This window comes from Podarcis filfolensis, assembly GCF_964270895.1.
Source record: "Podarcis filfolensis genome assembly, chromosome: 2".
NCBI lineage: Eukaryota > Metazoa > Chordata > Lepidosauria > Squamata > Lacertidae > Podarcis > Podarcis filfolensis.
In genome coordinates this window covers 55,011,230-55,032,591 of record NC_139605.1, presented here as the reverse complement: position 1 = coordinate 55,032,591, position 21,362 = coordinate 55,011,230, and the positions used below count along the sequence as shown (strand labels likewise).

Sequence of the window (21,362 nt, the reverse complement as noted above, 5' to 3'; positions counted from 1 at the left end):
CAATTTATATACGAGGCGTTTCTTCCCCCCACCCCCATTATATTTTGGATCCATTCAGTACAAAACACACATGCGCAGCACATGGTTGAAAGTATGGAACTCGCTCCCACAAGAAGAAGTTGTGGCCACCAGCTTAGAAGACTTTAAAGGAGGATTAGATAAATTCATGGAGGGAAAGGCTATCAGTGGCTACTAGCCACAACTGCTATGTGTCAGGGGCAGTATGTTGCTGTGAATAGCAAGCATTACATCTCACCATGGTAGGGAAGACTGTGACCAGGTGATCTTTTGTGCCCGCTGAGCCTACTGCTCACTGCTGATGGCAAGCAAGGCCTCTCCTGCTCTCCCTTCTTACAGTTCTCTGTGTCTTGAAACCAGACATGGGCTGGACAGTTTTTCAAACAGAGGACACCTTCAGACAGAGGCCTGTTCCCTGCAAAGTAGGTCACATGGCCACCCTTCCTGGCAACCCATATACCCTTCAGCTTGTATTGTCATTTAACACCTCAAGAGAATCAGATATTCCACTCTGGAAAACAGCATGTTAATATCTTGCCCAACCTGTGCTTCAAGATCTTCAGCAGTCAGTCACAGATTTGGCCCAGACCCCAAGATATTTGGCAACCAATAAACTTTGCTTTTCTATAAGTGTGGTAAGTACATTCAAAGCACTCAAATGAAAGCATTTCTCTCCCAATGCAAGTTGCAGACACACAATCCAGAATGGGACCACAATGTGAGGAGCAGGAAATTATTAAAACCCACTCCCTCCCACCCACTCCCACCGCATGCCAGTGTCCCGATCCTGATTAGGTGCTCTGCACTGGTAATTTGTGAAAGTAAAGGCAAACACAAGGGAAAACTATGTGATAAACAGCACACTGAGTTTGGCCTCGCTCACTAATATCTACAAAAACCATGCAAGGAACACATGGAGGGCCTGTGTGGCCTTCCAGATGTTGTGCTCCAGTCCCCAGCCAGCATGGTCAATGGTCAGGAACGATGGGAGCTGGGGTTTAGCAACATCTGGACTTTTACAGGTCCCAAATCCCTGCTCCAAAGTACTACCATATCCTCACAGCTGCAGATGGAGCTTGCAATCTCGTGGTTTGCCTAAAGCCACCAGTGAGCTGAGAAAGCAGGTGTAATATTCAACACAGGGATTTCCCAGCTGTCAACGTGCCCTTTAATCACATTTAATTGGATCTGCTCCTGAGAAAGCAGAAGGGAAGGGGAGAAGGTGCCAAGATGAGGAAGCTCGGTGCCACAGATATGGAAATGAGCCAGTAATGAAGTAGTTATTGAAGTTGTGGCTGCCAAAATTCACTCACCGTACAACCCAAACCCTGTGCACATCTACTCAGGAGTAAGTCCCATCATGGTCAATGGGCCTGACTCCCTGGTGATTGTGTGAGGATTGCAGCCTAAATCTCAAGGTTTCTATCCGCTTTCCTCACACCAAACATAATCTTATATATTTCTATCATGCCCCTACTTATTCCTAAACTAAAAAGCCCCAAGCATCATAGCCATTCTTCATAGCCCAAGGAACATTTTGATTGCCTTTTTTTCTACACCTCTGCCAGCTCTCCAATATAATTTTTGAGATGAGGTGGCCAGAAACTATACATGGCATTCCAAGTGATGACATCAGGATACGGGCAGTTTTATTTTCAAATTCTCTTTCCTAACTATCCCCAAGATGGAATTCACTTTCTTCACAGGAGCTGCCACACATTAGGTCGACATCTTCATCAATTTCACCAAGACCCCAAGATCTCTTTCCAGGTCAGTCACCGACAGCTGACTGAACAGAGATAAGGGAACTAGCTGATAGAAACCTAACCTTCAAAAATCCTCAAAGCTTAAGATGCCATTTGGTGGACACTGTAAAACACACACACACACACACACACACACACACACACACAAACAAAAAACAGCAGCAGCAGCAAAACACTACATTCACAAGTGAACAAAAATAAGGTCTCTGAAGTATAATCCACTGCATATCCTTTCTCTGATTTACCCCCTAAACCAAAGTTATAGCAAAAACTACCTATGCATGAGAGATGAAAGACAAGTAGGTAATGGTGTAGGTGGGTTCCCACAAGGCAAGACAGTGACAACAGCAAAAACCTTTATTGAACAAACAGAACTGGACAACAGGGGCAAAGCAACTGCTTATATACATTTCTGAAGGCCTGGGCCACTCCCACTCCCAACGTGATTGGCTGTCCAAACTTCCAAGCTGTCCTTCCGTCACCCAGCCCTGCTTGGCTCTGGGGGAATCAAAGAGTTGGAAGGGACTACGAGGATCCTCTAGTACAAACCCCTCCAATGCAGGGATCTTTTTGGCCAACATGGGGCTCGAACCCACGACCCTGAGATGAACAGTCTCATGCCCTACCAACTGAGCTAGCTCCACCGTTGGTGGAGGAGCCCCACCAACAAGTGAAGCCCCAAGGTGCCTGCCCAAATGGTGGGCAGAAGCTACAACCAGTAGTATTCTAACTGGCAAGAGACAACAGACACCCATGAAACAGGGGGTTTCAGGGGTGGCTGGGCAGGCACCGGATCTGTCTGCTGGATCTAATCAGCCTTGCTGTCATCACATGATGGCAACAAGTCCAATTCAGGCCTCTTTGCTACCCCAGTCTGGGAGCCAATGCCTGGAAGGACCATGTTTTCCCTCCCACTTCAGTCTGCCCTGGCAAGTGCAATCAGCAGAGTTGAAGATGCAGCGATGGCTGGCAGATGAAAAAAAGACAAAAATTAAACACCATCACAAATTTGGATGTGGAAGGAAAGAACATACAGAATCCTTTGGAGATTAGAAAGTGCTTCCAGAGATATTTTAAACAACTATATACACAAGGGCCACAGAAAGAGACTGATTTAGACCAATTTTTAAGAACAAATGGATTACAAAAAATCTCTCAAGAAAATAAGATAATGTTGAATCATAAAATTACAGAACAGGAGGTTGAAGGTGCCATTCAGAACATGCAGTTGGGCAAATCTCCAGGGCCGGATGGTCTAACCTCCAAATACTATAGATCTTTGAAAGACTGGTTAATTCAGCCACTAAAGGAGGTCTGTAATGAAATTTTGGAGGGGGAAAAGGCGCCAGAGTCGTGGAAGGAAGCTTACATTACACTTATACCGAAAACTGAGTCTGAAAAGACACAACTTAAGAACTACCGCCCCATATCCCTGCTTAATGTGGATTACAAAATTTTTGCTGATATTTTGGCTAATAGATTAAAAAAGGTATTAGTTGAAGAGATACATAAAGATCAAGCCGGCTTTCTCCCAGGTAGACATCTGTCTGACAATACAAGGAATATAATTAACATTTTGGAGAAGCTGCAAGTGAACATCAATACTAAAGCAGTTTTAATTTTTATAGACGCGGAAAAAGCTTTTGATAATATTTCTTAGAATTTTATGAAGAAAAATCTTCAGGGAATGGGGGTGGGCCAAGGGTTTGAAAATGGTATAAGAGCAATTTACTCAGAACAAAAGGCTAAGTTAATAGTTAATAATGTGATGACAGAGGAATTTAAGATAGAGAAAGGGACACAACAAGGCTGCCCAATTTCCCCATTGCTTTTTATTTCGGTTCTGGAGGTTTTGCTGAATATGATTAGAAGGGACCGTCTAATTAAAGGTATTCAGGTCGGAGCTAAACAATATAAATTGAAAGCTTTTGCAGATGACCTAGTTTTGACGTTACAGGAGCCAGAATCTAGTACGAAAAGAGTATTAGAACTGATTCAAGAATTTGGTCATGTGGCAGGATTTAAGTTGAACAAGTCAAAAACTAAAGTGCTTGAGAAAAATTTTACACCAATTGAGAAAGAGAGGTTTCAGAAGGAGACAGGTTTAACATTAGTTAAGAAAGTAAAATATTTGGGGGTTAATATGACGGCTAAGAATTTAAATTTATTTAAAGATAACTATGAGAAATGTTGGATAGAAGTGAAAAAAGATTTGGAAATATGGTCAAATTTGAAGCTTTCCTTGTTGGGTCGAATTGCAGCTATAAAGATGAATGTATTGCCAAAAATGTTATTTCTGTTTCAATCATTGCAAATTTTGGACAAGATGGACTGTTTCAAGAAGTGGCAGAGAGACATTTCTAGATTTGTCTGGCAGGGCAAGAAGCCTAGAATAAAATTTAAAATATTAACTGACGCAAAGGAAAGAGGTGGATTTGCCCTGCCAGACCTTAAACTTTACTATGAATCAGCAGCATTCTGCTGGTTGAAAGACTGGCTGCTTCTTGAGAACACAGATATTTTGGACCTAGAAGGTTTTAACAATGTTTTTGGATGGCATGCATATTTGTGGTACGACAAGGTTAAAGCACATAAATAATTTAAAAACCATATTGTCAGGAAAGCATTGTTCAATGTCTGGATAAGATATAAAGACTTACTTGAAAATAAAACCCCATGGTGGCTATCACCGATGGAAGCAAAGGCTCAGAAAAAGCTCAATATGGAGGCCAAGTGGCCGAAATACTGGGAAATTTTGGAGCAAGAAGGAGACAAATTGAAATTGCAGAGTTTTGAGAAATTAAAAGATAAAGTGCGAGACTGGCTTCATTACTATCAAATAAGAGAGGCCTATAATTTGGACAAAAAAAATTGGCTTCCAGGTGGAAAAATCAAAATTGGAAACAGAACTGTTAGATCCCAAAACTAAGATACTTTCAAGAATGTATAACTTGCTGTTAAAATGGAATACGCAGGATGAAACGGTTAAATCTGCTATGATTAAATGGGCACAGGATGTTGGACATAACATTATGTTTGCTGACTGGGAACAGTTGTGGACCACTGGTATGAAATTTACGGCATGTAATGCCTTAAGAGAGAATATTATGAAAATGATATATAGGTGGTACATGACACCAGTCAAGCTGGCAAAAATCTATCATTTGCCCGATAATAAATGTTGGAAATGCAAAGAAAATGAAGGTACATTCTTTCACCTTTGGTGGACGTGCCCAAAGATTAAGGCTTTCTGGGAGATGATCTATAATGAAATGAAAAAGGTATTTAAATATACCTTCCTGAAGAAACCAGAGGCCTTTCTCCTGGGCATAGTCGGCCAATTGGTGCCAAAGAAGGATAGAACTTTCTTTATGTATGCAACAACAGCAGCAAGAATACTTATTGCAAAGTATTGGAAGACACAAGAGTTACCCACCCTGGAAGAGTGGCAGATGAAGGTGATGGATTATATGGAATTGGCAGAAATGACTGGCAGAATCCGAGACCTGGAGAAGAGTTGGTGGAAGAAGACTGGAAGAAATTTAAAGACTATCTTCAGAAACACTGTAAAATTAATGAATGTTAAAATGATGTTGGATTGAAAATAAGTGGCATTAGCAACAAAGTTAATAAGAATATGCAAAAATGAATTGATAAATGGATGAAAATATAGAGTTATAATATGTTAAGATATAGAGTTAAGATAAATGAAAGAGGGTAAGGATTTGCTGATTTGATTATTTAAATGGGAATACAAAAAGGGGAGGTGTGAGGAGGTCAAGGAAACAAGCTAATGAGTTTAAAGTTACCAAAAACGGGTTTGTTTTTAATTTTCTTTTTTTTTACTTATTTGTTTTTTGTATTTTGTATTTTTATTCTTCCTTTTTCCTTTTTATGTATTTTTCTATGACTTCCTTTTTGTATTTTCTTTCTTTCTATGTGACTTTTTTATCTATGTTTTTGTAAAATCTTAATAAATATCTTTTTAAAAAAAAAAAAAAGAAGATGCAGCGATGGTTATGCATCTCTATCAAGCCCTACAGCTGCCAGTCAGGGATCTGGACTGCAGCCTAATATCAATGTGCTTTTGTTTAAATTATTAAACAATAAATGCTTGTAAAAAAAAGGTTTAAAGCAAGTGAAGGATACTATTGAAACGACACTCCCCACCCATAGTTGAAAATGCTGGGAAGCAGTTAGCAATAACTTGTGCAAGCAGCTATTTCCTGAAGCAGATGTATAAGCACTCAATCCTCGCACTTTGCACACTTCAATATAATACACAAAGAGGAACTTGCATGATTCAGAAGCTCTGTGTAGCTCTTCAGGCATTATATTATAGGTTTAAATAACAGAAACTCAAACGGGAGTGGCGTCACTATGTGGTATCCTTGGACAGCTGTCGGAACCCCACTATGGATGCCCCCCTTAAATCTTCCCCCCCTGACTTTGCACCCCATGCAGATTGGATCTCGCCAACCTTTCCGTTTCCCCTAATTCCCCATAATTTCCTCCTTTTGTTTTTAAGTTGTATTCATTCAACTTATTTTTATTATTGGTTGTTAGCTGCCCTGAGCCCAGCCTTGGCTGGGGAGGGCAGGGTATAAATAAAAATGATTATTATTATTATTGTTGTTGTTGTTGTTGTTGTTGTTGTTGACCTGGCCTTGCCCTAGAGCATTGTGGGGAAGCAAAAAGTAGTCCAGGCACAGATGCCAATTGCTGGCTTAGAGCACTGCCACTGCAGTCCGATGAGCCCCCCCAGGGCCCTCTGAGAGAGGAGTGGGCCCACCAGGAGATACTTTGCAGAGAACCCCCTGAAACATGGAATCAGCCCTGAGCATAAGGCATTTGGACAGTCACCACCTGGCACTTCTAATAACCTACCGTATTTTTCGCTCTATAGGACGCACTTTTTCCCCTCCAAAAATGAAGGGGAAATGTGTGTGCGTCCTATAGGGTGAGTGCAGGCTTTCGCTGAAGCCTGCAGAGTGAGAGGGGAGAGCCCCAGCGCCAGCCCCACAAGCTCTGGGTACAGTGGGGAGGCGCAGCGCGTCTCCCCGCTGTCCCCGGACCTGATCTGAAGGCGGGCGGCGGGGAGAAGAGCGCTTCTCCCCGCTGCCTGCCCCGCAAGCTCCGGGGACAGCGGGGAGGCGCAGCGCGTCTCCCCGCTGTCCCCGGACCTGGTCTGAGGGTGGCGGCCAGGAGAAGAGCGCTTCTCCCCGCTGCCTGCCCCGCAAGCTCCGGGGACAGTGGGGAGGCGCAGCGCGTCTCCCCGCTGTCCCCGGACCTGATCTGAAGGCGGGCGGCGGGGAGAAGAGCGCTTCTCCCCGCTGCCTGCCCCGCAAGCTCCGGGGACAGTGGGGAGGCGCAGCGCGTCTCCCCGCTGTCCCCGGACCTGGTCTGAAGGCGGGCGGCGGGGAGAAGAGCGCTTTTCCCCACTGCCTGCCTCGCAAGCTCCGGGGACAGTGGGGAGGCGCAGCGCGTCTCCCCGCTGTCCCCGGACCTGGTCTGAAGGCGGGCTGCGGGGAGAAGAGCGCTTCTCCCCGCTGCCGGCACCACAAGCGCCTGGGGGGAAAATAATTTTTTTCCCCTTTATTTCCCCCCCAAAAAACTTGATGCGTCCTATGGGCCGGTGCGTCCTATGGGGCGAAAAATACGGTATAAAGGGACAGGTGTGCCCCGTCTGACGATTCCCAAGTTAACACTGAAACGAAACAGTTTTCTTTCCTTTGTATAAGATGATCCAAAGTAGTAGCTGTTGCAAAACTGCATGTCAGCTGCCTCATAGCTGCACTCATTTAAAACTGCCTAGCTGGGTCTGTGAGTTGATAATCCTAAACTGGCAAATCCAGAAGAAAACCAGCTAGATTGGTTTACAAAGGAGAGCAGGCAGCAACCTGAACTCAGCAGTGACACAGAAGCAAATGGGTCACAGGGGACAGGGCAAGTGCCTTTCTGAGCATGAAACTCAAGCACCTGCCACTTCTGGGCTCAATCAGGAAATGTTCAGGTGATCCACTCATAACTGATGGGAAGCTTGTAGCTTCAGGATGCTTCTTGCTTCTTAAACGTAATACCTATATATATTAATAATTTTATAATATTTATTTTTTAAATCCGTTGCTTTTATTGGTAGTTTTATTGGTATTTCTTTATGAACACTTTATGTAAACTTCTTAAAAGGATTCTTTTATGAAGTGGTGTGTGTGCGTGCATGTATTAAATAAATAACAGAAAAATAACAATCATTAACATTTGTGCTGTGATGCATTCAAATAATTTCACATGTGTTATCTAATGGAAATTCTTACAACAACCCTGTGAGGTAAATCAGTATTATTACTGCAGAAGTTTGGACATATTGGAAAACAAGCAGGTTGGCCTAAGGCCACCAAATGAGTTCATGGCACAGGTGAGACTCAAAAGTGTGTTCACAAAAATGCCTTAGACGGCAATGAAGTTCTTGGTTTTTCCCCTCAGGAGTATTTCATACCTCCCCCCCCCCTGGCTGCTCACGCCATCACAGCTTCATTGTGTGAAAATTCATTTCTGTTTGTACACACCAGGGGGCGTGGACGGGCAGGGATGTCTTTACCCTATGCAAAGGTGTTCACACCCTGGCTAGAGATGGATTAGGAATGACTAAAGGGCGCCAGCAAGTGTGAAGTTGGTGTTGAAGCAGATTAAAAACCAGGCACCGGAAACACAGTGAGTGTATACTATATGGAAGTGTGAACACAGCCGCAGACTGGGGCCTCCCTCATTCTCTTAGCTACCACATTATTATTATTATTATTATTATTATTATTATTATTATTATTATTATTAACATTTATATCCCGCCTTTCCTCCAAGGAGCTCAATACACACTTTTCCCCATTTTATCCCCACAACAACCCCGTGAGGTAGATTACGCTGAGAGGCAGTGGCTGTCCAAAGGTTACCCAGTGAGCTTCATGGCTGAGTAGGGATTCGAACCCTTGTTCCACACTCGAACCACTTTAGTATTTCACACATTCCACACGCTGGCAGCAGCTTCTTGAAACGCAGATGCCTCATGGAAAGTGACCTCCAAGCAGCTCAAAAAGCTGCCTTCATTCTTCACAGGAGCCTGCCACTCACCTTCAGCACCTCTTGGGCAGCCAGGCCTCCGATGAAGGCATTGATAGGGCTCAGGTCACCAGAACATCCGTAGGAAAATGTCCGCACCAGGTCTTCTTGCAGTTCCTCCTCCTTGCTCAAAGAGACGGTCTGTGCCAGTTTCACCATCTTGTCTGCATCTGCCTGTTGAGGAGTAAAGATGGATGAGGCTGGGAAAAGAATCTATCTGAGGAAGCTTACAATGAGCTACTTGCAGGAAAAGTAACGACGTTCTCTGCAGAAGGAGACAATATCCTGCTCAGGGTTGGAAACATGAGGAAGCCTGGGAGGCCGGTTGGGATTGCTAAGAAGAATGAAGGCAACTGGGGAGACTTGCCTGATTCCTGGGCCTAGGCAGCCGCTTCATCTCCCGCTGGAAGACATGCAGCGCCCAGAAGGCAGCATGGAGGGAGCGACAGCGAGGTAGTTTCCCCTTATCCGGGATTCTGATTTTAGGATTAGCCCTGGAGGTACGCAGGGATTCCTGGGAATACAGAGAGATTAGTGGACAGGAGTAGAACTACCTAATGCACATCCTTCTCTTTAAGGTAGGAGGTGGAGAAACTCAGGCCCAGGAGCTGAATATAGCTCCTTAGACATCACTGTCCTTCCCTCAGGACTCTCTCAGGCTAGGCCTCCTCTCCAAGTCACCTCCCTGTCCTCTCCTCAGGCTATGCTCTTCATGTGCCCTGCTCTGCATCCTCCTTGAGTGTGGAGACCTTTGTGTGGCCTGGGTGTGCCCTACTGTACAAAGAAAACGCCACACAATCCATTTCCCTACCCACTTTTTGAGTCTCAACCCACCCACCACTGACATGGGGGCCTCAGAAAGTTGCCCAGGAGGTAATGTGACCCTTGGGTTGCATTTCCCCACTCCTACTTTAAGGCGACACACTTCAAGAAATGCCTCTCCTCACCATAGCTGAACATAGGAGCTATACCAACCATGTCAGACCACTGGCCCATCTAGCTCAATACTGTCTGTACTGACTGGCAGTGGCTCTCCAGGGTTTCAAACAGGAGCCTTTCCCAGCTGTATCTACAGATGTTGTGTACTGGACCTGGGATCCTAGACATGCAGAGCATGGAGCTCGATCCTCTCCCTAGCTGCTTGGGCTGGCGTTCTGCACCCAGGCTCTAGAACAGCAGTTTTGAGGTCTCTTCCCTGGTGAAGCAGTCCTGTTTGAGTCCTCCAGCTAAAATGCTCAGCCCTGGCAATAAGCTCTGCCCATCTTGGCCCCCTATGAACTAGCTAGAAAAGAATAACCACATTTTTTCACCACCGCCAGAGACAAGAACATACATAGGAGTGTTTTTGAGGTATCTTGACTTGGGTGATGATCCCACCGCATTTGTATGGAGAAAAAGAAGATGTATCTCCAACTTCCAAGCTGCAGGTTCCTAAACAGACACAGATCACAAACATTAAGTCTGTTCTCTTAGTTGTTCAATGGGACTGAAGTCAAATAAAATGATATAAACCCATTCTCTGCAAGGTAGACACCTGCATTTCTTCTGGAGGTCTCTTGTCCTATCAGGTGCTTTAATACTCACTAGTGAAGTCCCACAAGGTTCCTAATAGGAGAGACATGATGCGTCTTTCCCCACAACGCAGTGCCACCCCATCCTTCTGTTAAACTCCACTCTCATAATCTTTGCCTGTCCATCTTCCTGATCCACATCTGTCCCCCTATTCTCCTCTGGGCACTTTCTGTGTGCCGGCAGGCACTGTACCCAGAGACATGAGGAGAAGGAAGAAACAGAGGGCCTGTTACCTTTCACACGGATGAGGCAGGGCTCGGAGGTGTTGAGTTCTGTCATCCCCTCAACCCCGGAGAATTTCACCCAGTCACCATCCTCAAAGTGGTGGCCTTGTCTCTCCTCATTGTCACACGCCACAGTCACTATGCCAGGGTTACTCTGGGGGAAGAGTATATTATTATTATTATTGCTACTACTACGGTTAAATACACCACTTAATACCAAAGCAAGCTGCTAGGCAGTTTACAAAGTAGAAAAAAACCAGTTACATTAAAAAATAAATACTCATAATTAAAATATGCAATAAATCAATCGCATTAACATATTAAAATATAATTGTCCATAATTAAAATATGAAATAAAACAATCACAATAAAACAACACAGCAATGAAAACAGGAGACTCTGGTTGAGAGATCAAAGGATTGCCTGCATCTGATTAGATGGTTACTCCATCTGTTTAGGGAAGTTTTTAATGTTTGATGTTTTATAGTGTTTTTAATATTCTGTTGGGAGCCGCCCAGAGTGGCTGGGGAAACCCAGCCAGATGGGTGGGGTATAAATAATAATTGTTATTATTATTATCCAAGCTTGGAAAGACATCTTGGGGGCTCCTTTGGAAGGAGGCATGTTCAATCCAGGGTGTGAAGGACATGAGCTCAGAAAGGGTGACACAAGCAGGGCAATAAAGTGCAGGAGACAGATGTTATCTGGATGAAGAGACATTACCTGGGTAATGTGGTGAATGGTAGCAGAGACAGGTTCAGCCTCTGAAGGATTGTGCACAATGAAGTGTTCTCCAAAATCACAGAAAAGTTGCCTGGAGCCAAAAGACCAAAGCTCAAGAAGTCAGACTTCTACTTCGTTTTCCTCCCTACACTCAGCCACTGCTCCACCCTGAGAAAGCCCCTTCACTTCCACCCATGGGGTCTACCTGCTCAGAGAACCTTCATCCTGCATTATGGAAGGATGAAGGCGTCAATTTCACTTTCGCTCCATTTCCCAGTTTTAAGTTCAGTTCTCCACATTTCCACCTCCGTTTGCAAATATTTTTTTGAAAGCCCACATGAAAATTAATTGGAATATTAGTGCAAATTCTAATATACAGTTGAGAGTTTGGAGGTGGGTTAGTCTGCATGGTACCTGAGTCCCTTCTAATGCCTAGATCCAGCAAAAGGTTAAAATCTAGTGGAGGATTCCATTGCTGAACTAGCCAGGCAAAAGCCAGGGGAGAGTGAGCTGGACTAGAAATGGAGTGAGAGCCAGGCTTGATTTCTGTTGGAATGCAAGGCTATAGTTATGGGAGAAGCAAGACCATATTGGGGTGCTAATGCTGTGAGTCCCTCCATCATAGGCTCAGGATGTATATATGTGTAAACAAACCATATCTTATAAAGACACCACTGTCTCTGCTGTCCCTCATTCCAAGGAAACTGAACCCTGGGTAAGCACGGAACCCCTGGAATCACACAGCACTTGGGGATTGGGGCAGTGTGCAACAATGCACATTTTTTAACAAAACAATTTATTATAATATAGTGCCATTTTTGTTGTTTCAACTAACATATGCACACTTTACCAATTTACAGGTGATTATCATTTCGTGCGCAGGTCCCATTCCAGGCCCCTTTGCCCGTTGGGGGGAGTACATATAAGCATCCCCCTTCCTCTTCTGGGTCCAAAAGGACCCATGTGTAGGTGATCATACGTTAATTGGACGTGCCTAAAATGGCCACCACCGGTATATGCATTTTTGTACTCAGTGCTTGGCTGGAAAACTTCATGGCAAAATTCAAAAACGTGCCAATTTTGAAGGACAGCTGTGCTTGGGTTTATATCTTGATTCAGAAAAAAATGAACTCAATTAAGTTCACCCTTAAATGCAAACTGAATCAAATCTCTCCCCCATCCCCACCCTGAGGTGCCCAGCCAGAATGCTGGCAGCTTATACGAATTCTTAGTCCACCTCTTATTCCACCCAGAATCACTGCACCACTCCAACATCCCAGCCTCGGGACAAGGACAGAAGCCCCCAACACCTACCCAGCCAGGCCCTTGGTGTCAACTAGGACAAAGCAAATGTTCTTGGTGTGGCAGAAATCACTGATTCGCAGCTGCTCCTCCAAGGGTGAGTTACTCAGGACCACAACCTGTAAAGTTTGGTGCAGAATAGTATCAGAATAGTGATCTGCATAACGTAAGGGGCTAAGAAACAGCACAACAGAGAGCACTTTCCAAACAGATTCTCTGTTCCCCATCAATGACAGCGGGTCACATAGTGGTAAATCCTGGAGTGTGGGCCCTTTGCAACAACTTCCATAGCTATGCCTCTTCCGAGGCTATACAATAAAAGTGATTTTTCATCAGTGCAGATATTACGACTTCAATTGTTGATGGATCTTAACCATAACTCTTGCTACCAGCTGCCAAATTAGTGAATTCCAGGATGATGAACAGGAGCTTGCTGACTAGTAACTTGATTTTTGTTTAGTTTTATTATATACAGCAGAATAAAGCACAGCTTTGTACAAGTTACTATATATACACAGACAAGATTCAAACTCCTATTCCAAACTCAACACTCCAACAACAAACTGCTGTGTCATACAGCTTATAAGGGAGAACTTAGCCAATCACCACCTGTTGCTAGGCTTCCCTGTCTCCAAGCAGAATTTCTCAACATCAATACTGAGCCAGCTTTCCCCCCACCCCATCTCTCCCATCTGTTTTGCTTCAACAACCAATCTGATGAAGATCTCTGGTGGACTCAAAAACTTGCTTAGTTTGACATTTTGGTTGGTTATTTCTGAGCACAGCTTACGTAGCTAATTGGCCCCATGAGACAACCCTGCAGTGGTGCTTCTGTCCCTGCTTGTTCCTGATCCCTCACTCGCTGGATCATCACCTGCACCATCGAATGACAGGCAGTGGTATGCCACCCAACACACTGCAGCTATCCCAACCAACCACAGACATGAGAGCTAAACCCCACTTTGAGCTTCAGGTGCAGCTTCAGAACAAAACAGTTAGTGGCACTTGATGATCAGTAGGCCATAAATTACCACTATGAGAAACAGCTGGGCATGGGCAACAGTCTTGTTGCTTTCATTAGGTTAAGAGCAAAAGCTCTCCCACTGATGTAGGTCAGAGCCTACTGAAGCACTGGAAACAGTGGTCACATCCACAGCACCCCATGGCTCCCCCCCCAAAGAATCCTGGGAACTGTGGCTTCCCCTCAAGCACGCTTCACCAACTACAGTTCCCAGGAGTCTTTGGGGGAAGTCATGTGCTTTAGAGGTGGGGAAAATGCACTTTAAACAGATAGTGTGGGTGTGACCAGAGTTTGATTTTTTATCTTCACTAAAGTCACTCCCATGACATGAGACACACAGCTCTGTCCTTACCTGGAAAGTAGACAAGAAGCTCTCAGACAGCCCACTGGTATAGGCATGCACAGGGACATGTGCGTTCAGTTCTGCAAGGCGGCACTGGGAGACCAGAGCTCGGTTTTGCCCCACGTCATTCTCCGACAGATAAAACTGCAGAGACACAGCAATGCTAAGAGTGAGGATGGTGAGGGAGGATTGTATTGTGGAGCTGAGTGGATGACAATGGATTTCACCAGTGCTTTTTTTCTGGGGGGTATGCATACCCCTAAACATTTTGTGAATCTTTGTACTTTTGTCCATTTACTGTATTTATTTTCCCCCAATTTGAACTATAAAACGGTTATTTTCTTGAGTCAAAATGAGAGTACCCCTAAATAAATTTTTTTTAAGAAAAAAAGCACTGGATTTTACTCTTTTACCCACTGCTCTACCACCAAATTCAGGACCCAGCTACATAGGATATTAGCAATGCCATTAGCAATCATGTTGCATGTTTAAAAAATATTCAATCCTGAGCACAGGTGGGAGATGGTTTCGAAAATGGCAGCATGCAGGGAAGGCAGGTTTAAGTACACGTGGGGGTGGGGAGTCACTCTTTAGTATCAATGGGAGCTTTTTTCCCTAATGGTAATTGACACAAGCGGGGGGGGGGTTGTTCCAGAGAGATTATGGCTGGAGAGAAGGCTTAAACCTCCCCTCTCCATATTCTGTGATCTATGAAAAAAATGCCCTTCCCCACACATTGTGTATTGTTGTTCTTAAAAAACACCGCCACAAATCGCATTATCAATGTCACCCGCAGTTAGGCCCTCAGTACTACGTTGGCTTAGAGCAGACTCAAAATTTGGCTTCCAGCTCCATTCACAGACTCCATCCATCATCAGATATATGCTTTAAAAAGGGAGTGTGCCTATTTCTTCATCAGCATAGGGCAGGTTGCAATTCATTATGTGATTGCACCAGAAAACAGGGTGCAGAAAAGAGCATTGTGAGAATATCAGCTTTTATTGACAATTTTGTTATTTTAAAAAAAACAAGCACCTTGTCCTAATTGCTGCAAGCATAGGCTTAAAACTGCGAGAGCAATGCTTAGTGAAATCTCAGGAGTCCCGAGAGAAACTTGTCAGGGATTCCAGTGGCCAAGGGGCAGGACTTCAGCACCTTGCACTGCCGCTAGCTTTTCCCATATCTTCAATGAATTATGCAAAAATGTGCCTATTTATTCAGATCATTAATTCCAGTATGTTTGGGCTCATTGTTTCAATACTTTTAGCTTAGGATAGGTATGTTGTTAAACCAACATTGCAAACATACTGCTCCAGTCTTTGAAGCCAAATATACTGAAGGAGACATTGAGAACATTGGGGAAGGGCTGTAGCTCATTGGTAGGGCATCTGCCTTCCATGCAGAAGGTCCCAGGTTCAAGCCCCGGCGTCTCCAGGTAGTACTAGGAAAGACTTCAGTACAGAAACCCTGCAGAGCAGCTGCCGGTCAGTGTGGCCAATAATAAACTAGATGGGCCAATGGTCTGAGTCAGTATAAGGCTGCTTCTTGTGTTGCTTGTGAGAACCAGGGTACCAGAAGGTGGAGTTTTAAAATTAATCTCAAAACAACCTGTTGTGAAATTCATAGCTTAATGTAGCAGCATTTCCAGTTCTGACTGCTTTTAATAATAGCAGCAACTGACTCACCAGACTTCCCAAATTATGCAACCTTGTTTTAATCTCATGACTAGATTAGGCTGGAAGCCATGAAACTACCAATAATTGTTTTTTTGTGGGGGGGATCTAATTGTAGTTATTATTACAGTGGGCTATAGACTGGGATCAGTCAAGAGTTCAGGTGACTTATGATTTAGTATAGAGTGTTGGGACATAAAGGGCAAATGAAGCAAAATTTGCTGTATGTGATAGATTTTAGCCTTTGTCACGACAGGATATTGATTAATTTATTTGGACTAATAGTATGCTCTGCCTAGAGTTCTCACAGGGTTCTGGGTTTCAGAATAAAATTATATGAAAACAATATAGGATTGAAGAATACATGCGAATAGCTTGGCACAAAATCACTAGAGTCATCAACAAGGTCACCACAGATACCCAGTGTGAGTTCTGGAAAGACTTGTTAGCAAACACGTCATACACAAGAACTTATCAAATAATGGAAAATGTATGCAGTCTATATTTTCATACCTTGACTATTACACACTCTCTCTCTCTCTCTCTCTCTCTATATATATATAACCTTGGTATAGAATCCTGGGCTCCTTTTACTAGGTCCTAATTTGGAAATTACAATTGCAATCCTATACACTTACATAGGAAGATGGGGAACTTGCTTCTGACTTGGCATGTATAGGATGTTGCCTCAGAGAGGCACTGCTGCAAATATATATTAAGGAAGGGGGGGAATGGACCAGAGGAATGAAACAATGATAGAAAAAATGATAGAAAAAAAGCCATAGGGTATGTTAACAGTGCCAACGAGGGAAGAGGACTTTGTGCCACATTTCCTTGTTTGCTAGGCAAAGCCTCTAACATGTGCAATCCTACACATGTAAACTCAGAACACCATTGAGCAGATATAGGATTTCACCCTAGGCAGCATACCTGTGAAGAAAGGTCACTCCACTGAGTCTCACTCTGGTCATGGACAGTGACAGATTTCACTCCTGCAAGGATGATGTTCTTGGCAATCTCCACCCCCAGGCCCTTCATTCCAGAGACCAGTACAGATGCTCCCACTATCTTCTGCATGGCCTTGTAGCCCAGAACATAGCTAGGGGGGAAAGCACAGCTCTGTGTTTGAAATATGGTGAGTTATGAAGCCCTGGACAGTAGCATTCCCTCACCAGTTTCCCTTAAACTCCACCTATACTTTCTTTCCCCTTGCCAGCCACTTGTACCTGCCCCCATCTTAGGTATAGTAGTCACTAACACATTGCCCCCAAAGAGGAAATGCGTTACCAAACAAGAGGGCACAGATTTGCATAAAATGTACACATGCTAATTTATATGTGCAGATTCAATTTTAGAAATAATTGGGCGGTGCACGATGGGAGTAGCAGCAGAATCTTGCTGCTCCAGTCCCAGATTCTTTAAAAGGCATCTTCCAGCTGCCCTAATCACCAATAAACAGTGGCATACTAGAAGGGGGCATGTTCTGGAAAACACTCTTAAAACCATAAACACACCTATGGTTCAGAGCCCCAGTACAGCCTTCCCATATGATTGTGGGAACATCTGAGAACTGCCATAGGCATTATGGGAGTAAGGGCACATACATGCATATGTGGTGGCAATGTCCAACAGTGGTACATTTTTGGTCTGCAGCAATGCAAAAAATGTCAATCATTTTGAATGAGCAGGTAGATTTCTCATTGTTCCTTTTGAACATGTTTGAAAACTACAATTTACACATGCATCCAAAGATTTGCTACTGTTCCCGGGTATTGCAGTGCAGTTAGCCACTGTACAAAGCTGGAAGACAGTGGAGGGTTTGGATTTATGGTGTTGGAATGTATGGAATACAGCAATGGCTGAATTACTAACACATCACCACCAGTGGGTATTAAGAAGTAAGAAAGCATACAATATTTTTTTTTGCCATTTGACACTGCTTGATTGAATCCTTTCACAGCCTGAAACAAAGCTATCCTCCCTCAGAAATGCAAAGATGTGTTTGGCTCATGGGCTGACTGTTCTTGTGAAACTATTGCTTTGGGACTTCATGCCTAGACCCAGGGTACCCTGATCTTGAAGACTGAGAATCTTCCATGTTAGTCTGGTGATGGACTGGGATGACATTGACTGTATCCACTATTGGAAGGGATTGTTCTAACTTGCACACTTGCATGCTGATGTTTTATTGATTTTATTTCAGACTTTTGTTTGTTGTCATCTATTATGATAAAAAAAAACCTGGGGCACTGGCAGCAGAATTAGAGATAATTGTTGTAATTTAACTATAAACAAGTTAATTTAACTAGACCAAGGTGACTTGCGTGCTTGCTTGGTCTGCTAGCCAGGTACTAACTGATGATAGGCAACTTCAGGTCTTTACCATTAGCCTGGACGGCTCTTCAAACAGCAACACAATCAACTAGAGAACTGTGGCCCCTATCACACATACTTTAGTTCAGCTTAGTCTGCCATATTTCCCCAACAAAATACATTCATATCACTGCTCACTCTGTAACATCTTGCCCCAGTCATAGCACTGTGATCATTTTCAGCCACCCAGGCCTCCTCCCGACAATCTGTTTATTGAGCATGCGTCCCGATCTCCATGCACAAGGATGGCATGCAGGTTATACAATGTCTGCTCTTGGCTTATAATTAGTTCTGATTTTGGGGGGAAGGTTATATGTGAATGAGCATTCATCTTGATTTGGTTGTGGTAGTGACTGTGGTGTATTTTGCTCCCTCCCATCAGTCAATCATTATTCCACACTTTTTAGTGTATTTCCCCATCACGTTCCTAACTGCAAAAAGTCTGATTGCTGTTACAGTAGATTTCTTGGGCCTGGGTGTTTTAATCCACTTTAATTGGACAAACCTAAGTTCCCAGTATGCTGTTGAATCCCTTCTCAAGATCCTGGTCGATATCCCTTTTCAGCTCTGCTAGAATGCTTTTATGTAATGTGTCGCAAGACTTACAATTGGCGAGAGTACAGGTCCTCATCGATCTCAGGAAGGCTCTTTGAGGCACTCATTCTGCTCCTGCCCATCAGAAACAAAAAGCTAAGGCGTCTGTTGAGTAAATTCCTTTCTGCTTCCACAGCCAGAAGGATCATGCCTGTGAATACCAGTTGTTGGGAATAGCAAGGCAAGCCACTGGCCCATCTATTCCAGCATCCTGTTCTCACACTAGCAAAACAGATTTCTGTGGGTAGCCTGCAAGCAGGACCCAAACACCAACACTCTCCCACCTGCAATTCCCAACAAATGGCACTCAGAGGCATACAGTGGAGATAAAACGTTGCCCTCATGTGTGTGAGTGGGTGTACAGTATGCGTGTGCAATGGACAGTGCAATGTTATGCATGTCTACTCAGAAGGAATAATATCAAGGTAAATGGGACTGATCTTTTATGCTGTGAACTGCCTTGACATCTTCAGATGAAGGGAGGTATACAAATTTAATAAAATAAATAAATAAATAAATAACCACAGCAGCCTGAACATAGCCGTAAAATTGATGTGTGAAATCCACCTTTCTGTCTGCCGCTGCCGCATCTTAGCTTAGCCCAAACCTGACCAGGTAACACAAAGTTGGCCCCAAGAAACCAAACAGAGAAGGGAGGCATCCTAGTGTGTAAGTGCAGCACCAAGCAATGCAAAGCATGAGAAAGGCTGCTTTTTTCTGGGTTCTTCCAGATCTGCAATCCCCCAGTGCCCACAAGAGGCACTGCAGCAGAACACCACAGAATTCATATTTCTTTTTTACCTTAAAATAAATGCTCATTAACTTGGTTCTTAGTAGCAGCCATGGGCATAGCCAAAATCCTGGCTAAGCCCATGGTAGCCACTAGATGGTCTATAGCTCAAAAGTGGGAGAATCTTCATGGTTTATACCTTCAACCATGGTATGAAAACATATGGAGTACTGTAATCACCAAGAAGATAACTCATAAACTTTGCCTTATGAAAAGTGAAGAACCTGTGGAACATTTCTATGCTACATCATTTCTTATGTTTCAGATAACAACCTACTCCTTTCCCATACCATGGAGAGAAATATGATCTTCCTTATTAAATACAGAAATGCAATTATACTTACCTGCATAACATAGACATCTCAGTACTGGCTTTCCACACTGACATGTGTCATTGTTTTCTTTTCATTGATTCACAGAACTGTAGAGTTGGAAAGAATCCCAAGAGTTATCTAGTCCAACCCCCTGTGATGCAGGAATCTCAACAGCTTACCTTTTATTCCACGTTGTGTTATTGCTTGTAAGGATAAAATGCGATATTGTTCACTTGCAGCACCACCCCGAAAGAAAATTAATGTTCTTTTCCAAGGGGAAATCAAAGCCTCACCTGAACTTGGGTCTCTAACGCAAAGACACAAGCGCCTCAAGGGTTACGACAACCCCACTGAGGATCCTCTTCAACTCATCAAAGCCTGGCTTCTCCCTCCCTAACCGAGACAAACGAAAGTGAAAGTGACAAACAGGTCTTTTCCCGGCAGCCAGGGGATGGCGCAGCGGTGGCTCAGTTTCTTTGCAGCAACTCGGAGCAGGAATTGAAGGCAGACAGTGCTGTATTTAGAATGGTCATTACCCACGTTCACTATTGTTTTATTTCCTTCCTAGTCCTACTCTGAAACCGAAGCAGTATGAGTAGATTTCTGCAGCCCTTGAATCAAGGGGCTGGCGGGGAGAAAAGAGAGTCAAAACCAGACGCAGCCGAAGTAGTCAGGTAGCGGCTTTGTACTTTCATTAAACTGGTTGTCCAGATCTGCTTGATTTCCAGTTACTGGGGCGGCGGGAGGCTGACCTCCTGGTTCATGAACCGGGCGCGCTCCCACCATATGTAGGTCCACATAGTTCAGTGCGGCTCTCTACACTGACTGGCAGCAGATCTCCAAAAACAGCGACGAACATAGGAGCCGACTCCTTAGGGCCGCGGGGGCTTTGGCCCCTACAATAAAATATTTGAGGGGGCCGCGCCCCACCAAAATTGATGGGCATTCCAATTCAAATAGTGTGTGCGCGCTGCGTCATGTGATCGATTATGCGGAGCGGGGTTTATCTTGGGCCGCCCCGCAATATTTTATTCAAGTTGTCACCCCTGGCTACGAAAAATAGCGAAGTCATTTCAGGAAAAGTTGCAAAAGGTTCTCATGGAAGGGCGGGGGCGTTGCTTCACGGTAGTGTGGTGCCTTCTTTCGAGCAGTTTCCTAAGATTATGCAGCACCTGCCTTCCCACGTCGCGGCCCGCCTTCTCCTTCGCGAGCTAGCTCACGCCGGGCCTGGAAGGTGATGCCTTGCAAATGCCGCAAGCAAGCAAAAGTCAATAACAATATATCGGGAAAGTTGTGCAACTCAGCCCTGCGCCCATTTCACCTGAACCTCTTTGAAAGCCGGGGGGGGGGAGAAACTACTCGCGGGCAAAATAGGACAGGATCGGGTTATAAGGGTGAGATCCTAACCAGATCCGCACCAGGAAGAAAGTCTCATTGAACATAACGGGGACTTGCACCCGGGTAAACGCGCCCTGTGGAAAAAGCGGTGCAGGCGGGGTGGGAGGGAGGGAGAACTGGAGGCGGGAAGAGAGCCTC

At 44.3% G+C, this 21,362-nt stretch overlaps 1 protein-coding gene and 1 long non-coding RNA gene across 6 annotated transcripts in view; one reads left to right on the top strand and one right to left on the bottom strand.

The window, feature by feature from the left end:
- The window catches only part of UBA7 (ubiquitin like modifier activating enzyme 7), a 51,657-nt gene extending 30,410 nt beyond the window's left edge, over positions 1 to 21,247 (bottom strand). The window contains exons 1-10 of one of the 5 annotated variants that reach the window (XM_083603611.1): positions 20,120 to 21,247; positions 18,735 to 18,797; positions 16,686 to 16,854; positions 14,092 to 14,226; positions 12,731 to 12,837; positions 11,417 to 11,507; positions 10,703 to 10,847; positions 10,231 to 10,328; positions 9,261 to 9,411; positions 8,910 to 9,067 (exon numbers count right to left, since the gene is read on the bottom strand). In XM_083603611.1, coding sequence (XP_083459737.1) covers positions 8,910 to 9,067; positions 9,261 to 9,411; positions 10,231 to 10,328; positions 10,703 to 10,847; positions 11,417 to 11,507; positions 12,731 to 12,837; positions 14,092 to 14,226; positions 16,686 to 16,854; positions 18,735 to 18,790 — 1,110 coding nt within the window. In that variant the 5' untranslated portion in view covers positions 18,791 to 18,797; positions 20,120 to 21,247. Of the gene's footprint in view, positions 1 to 8,909; positions 9,068 to 9,260; positions 9,412 to 10,230; positions 10,329 to 10,702; positions 10,848 to 11,416; positions 11,508 to 12,730; positions 12,838 to 14,091; positions 14,227 to 16,685; positions 16,855 to 18,734; positions 18,798 to 20,005 lie in introns of those variants that run through there. The other 4 variants (XM_083603613.1, XM_083603612.1, XM_083603610.1 and 1 more) reach the window with 4 other exon arrangements.
- LOC310757914 lies at positions 1,708 to 12,790 on the top strand. The gene is made up of 3 exons (XR_014545566.1): positions 1,708 to 1,788; positions 8,354 to 8,495; positions 12,670 to 12,790. It is a non-coding gene; the product is annotated as an uncharacterized lncRNA (long non-coding RNA).
- Positions 21,248 to 21,362: the final 115 nt, after the last annotated feature.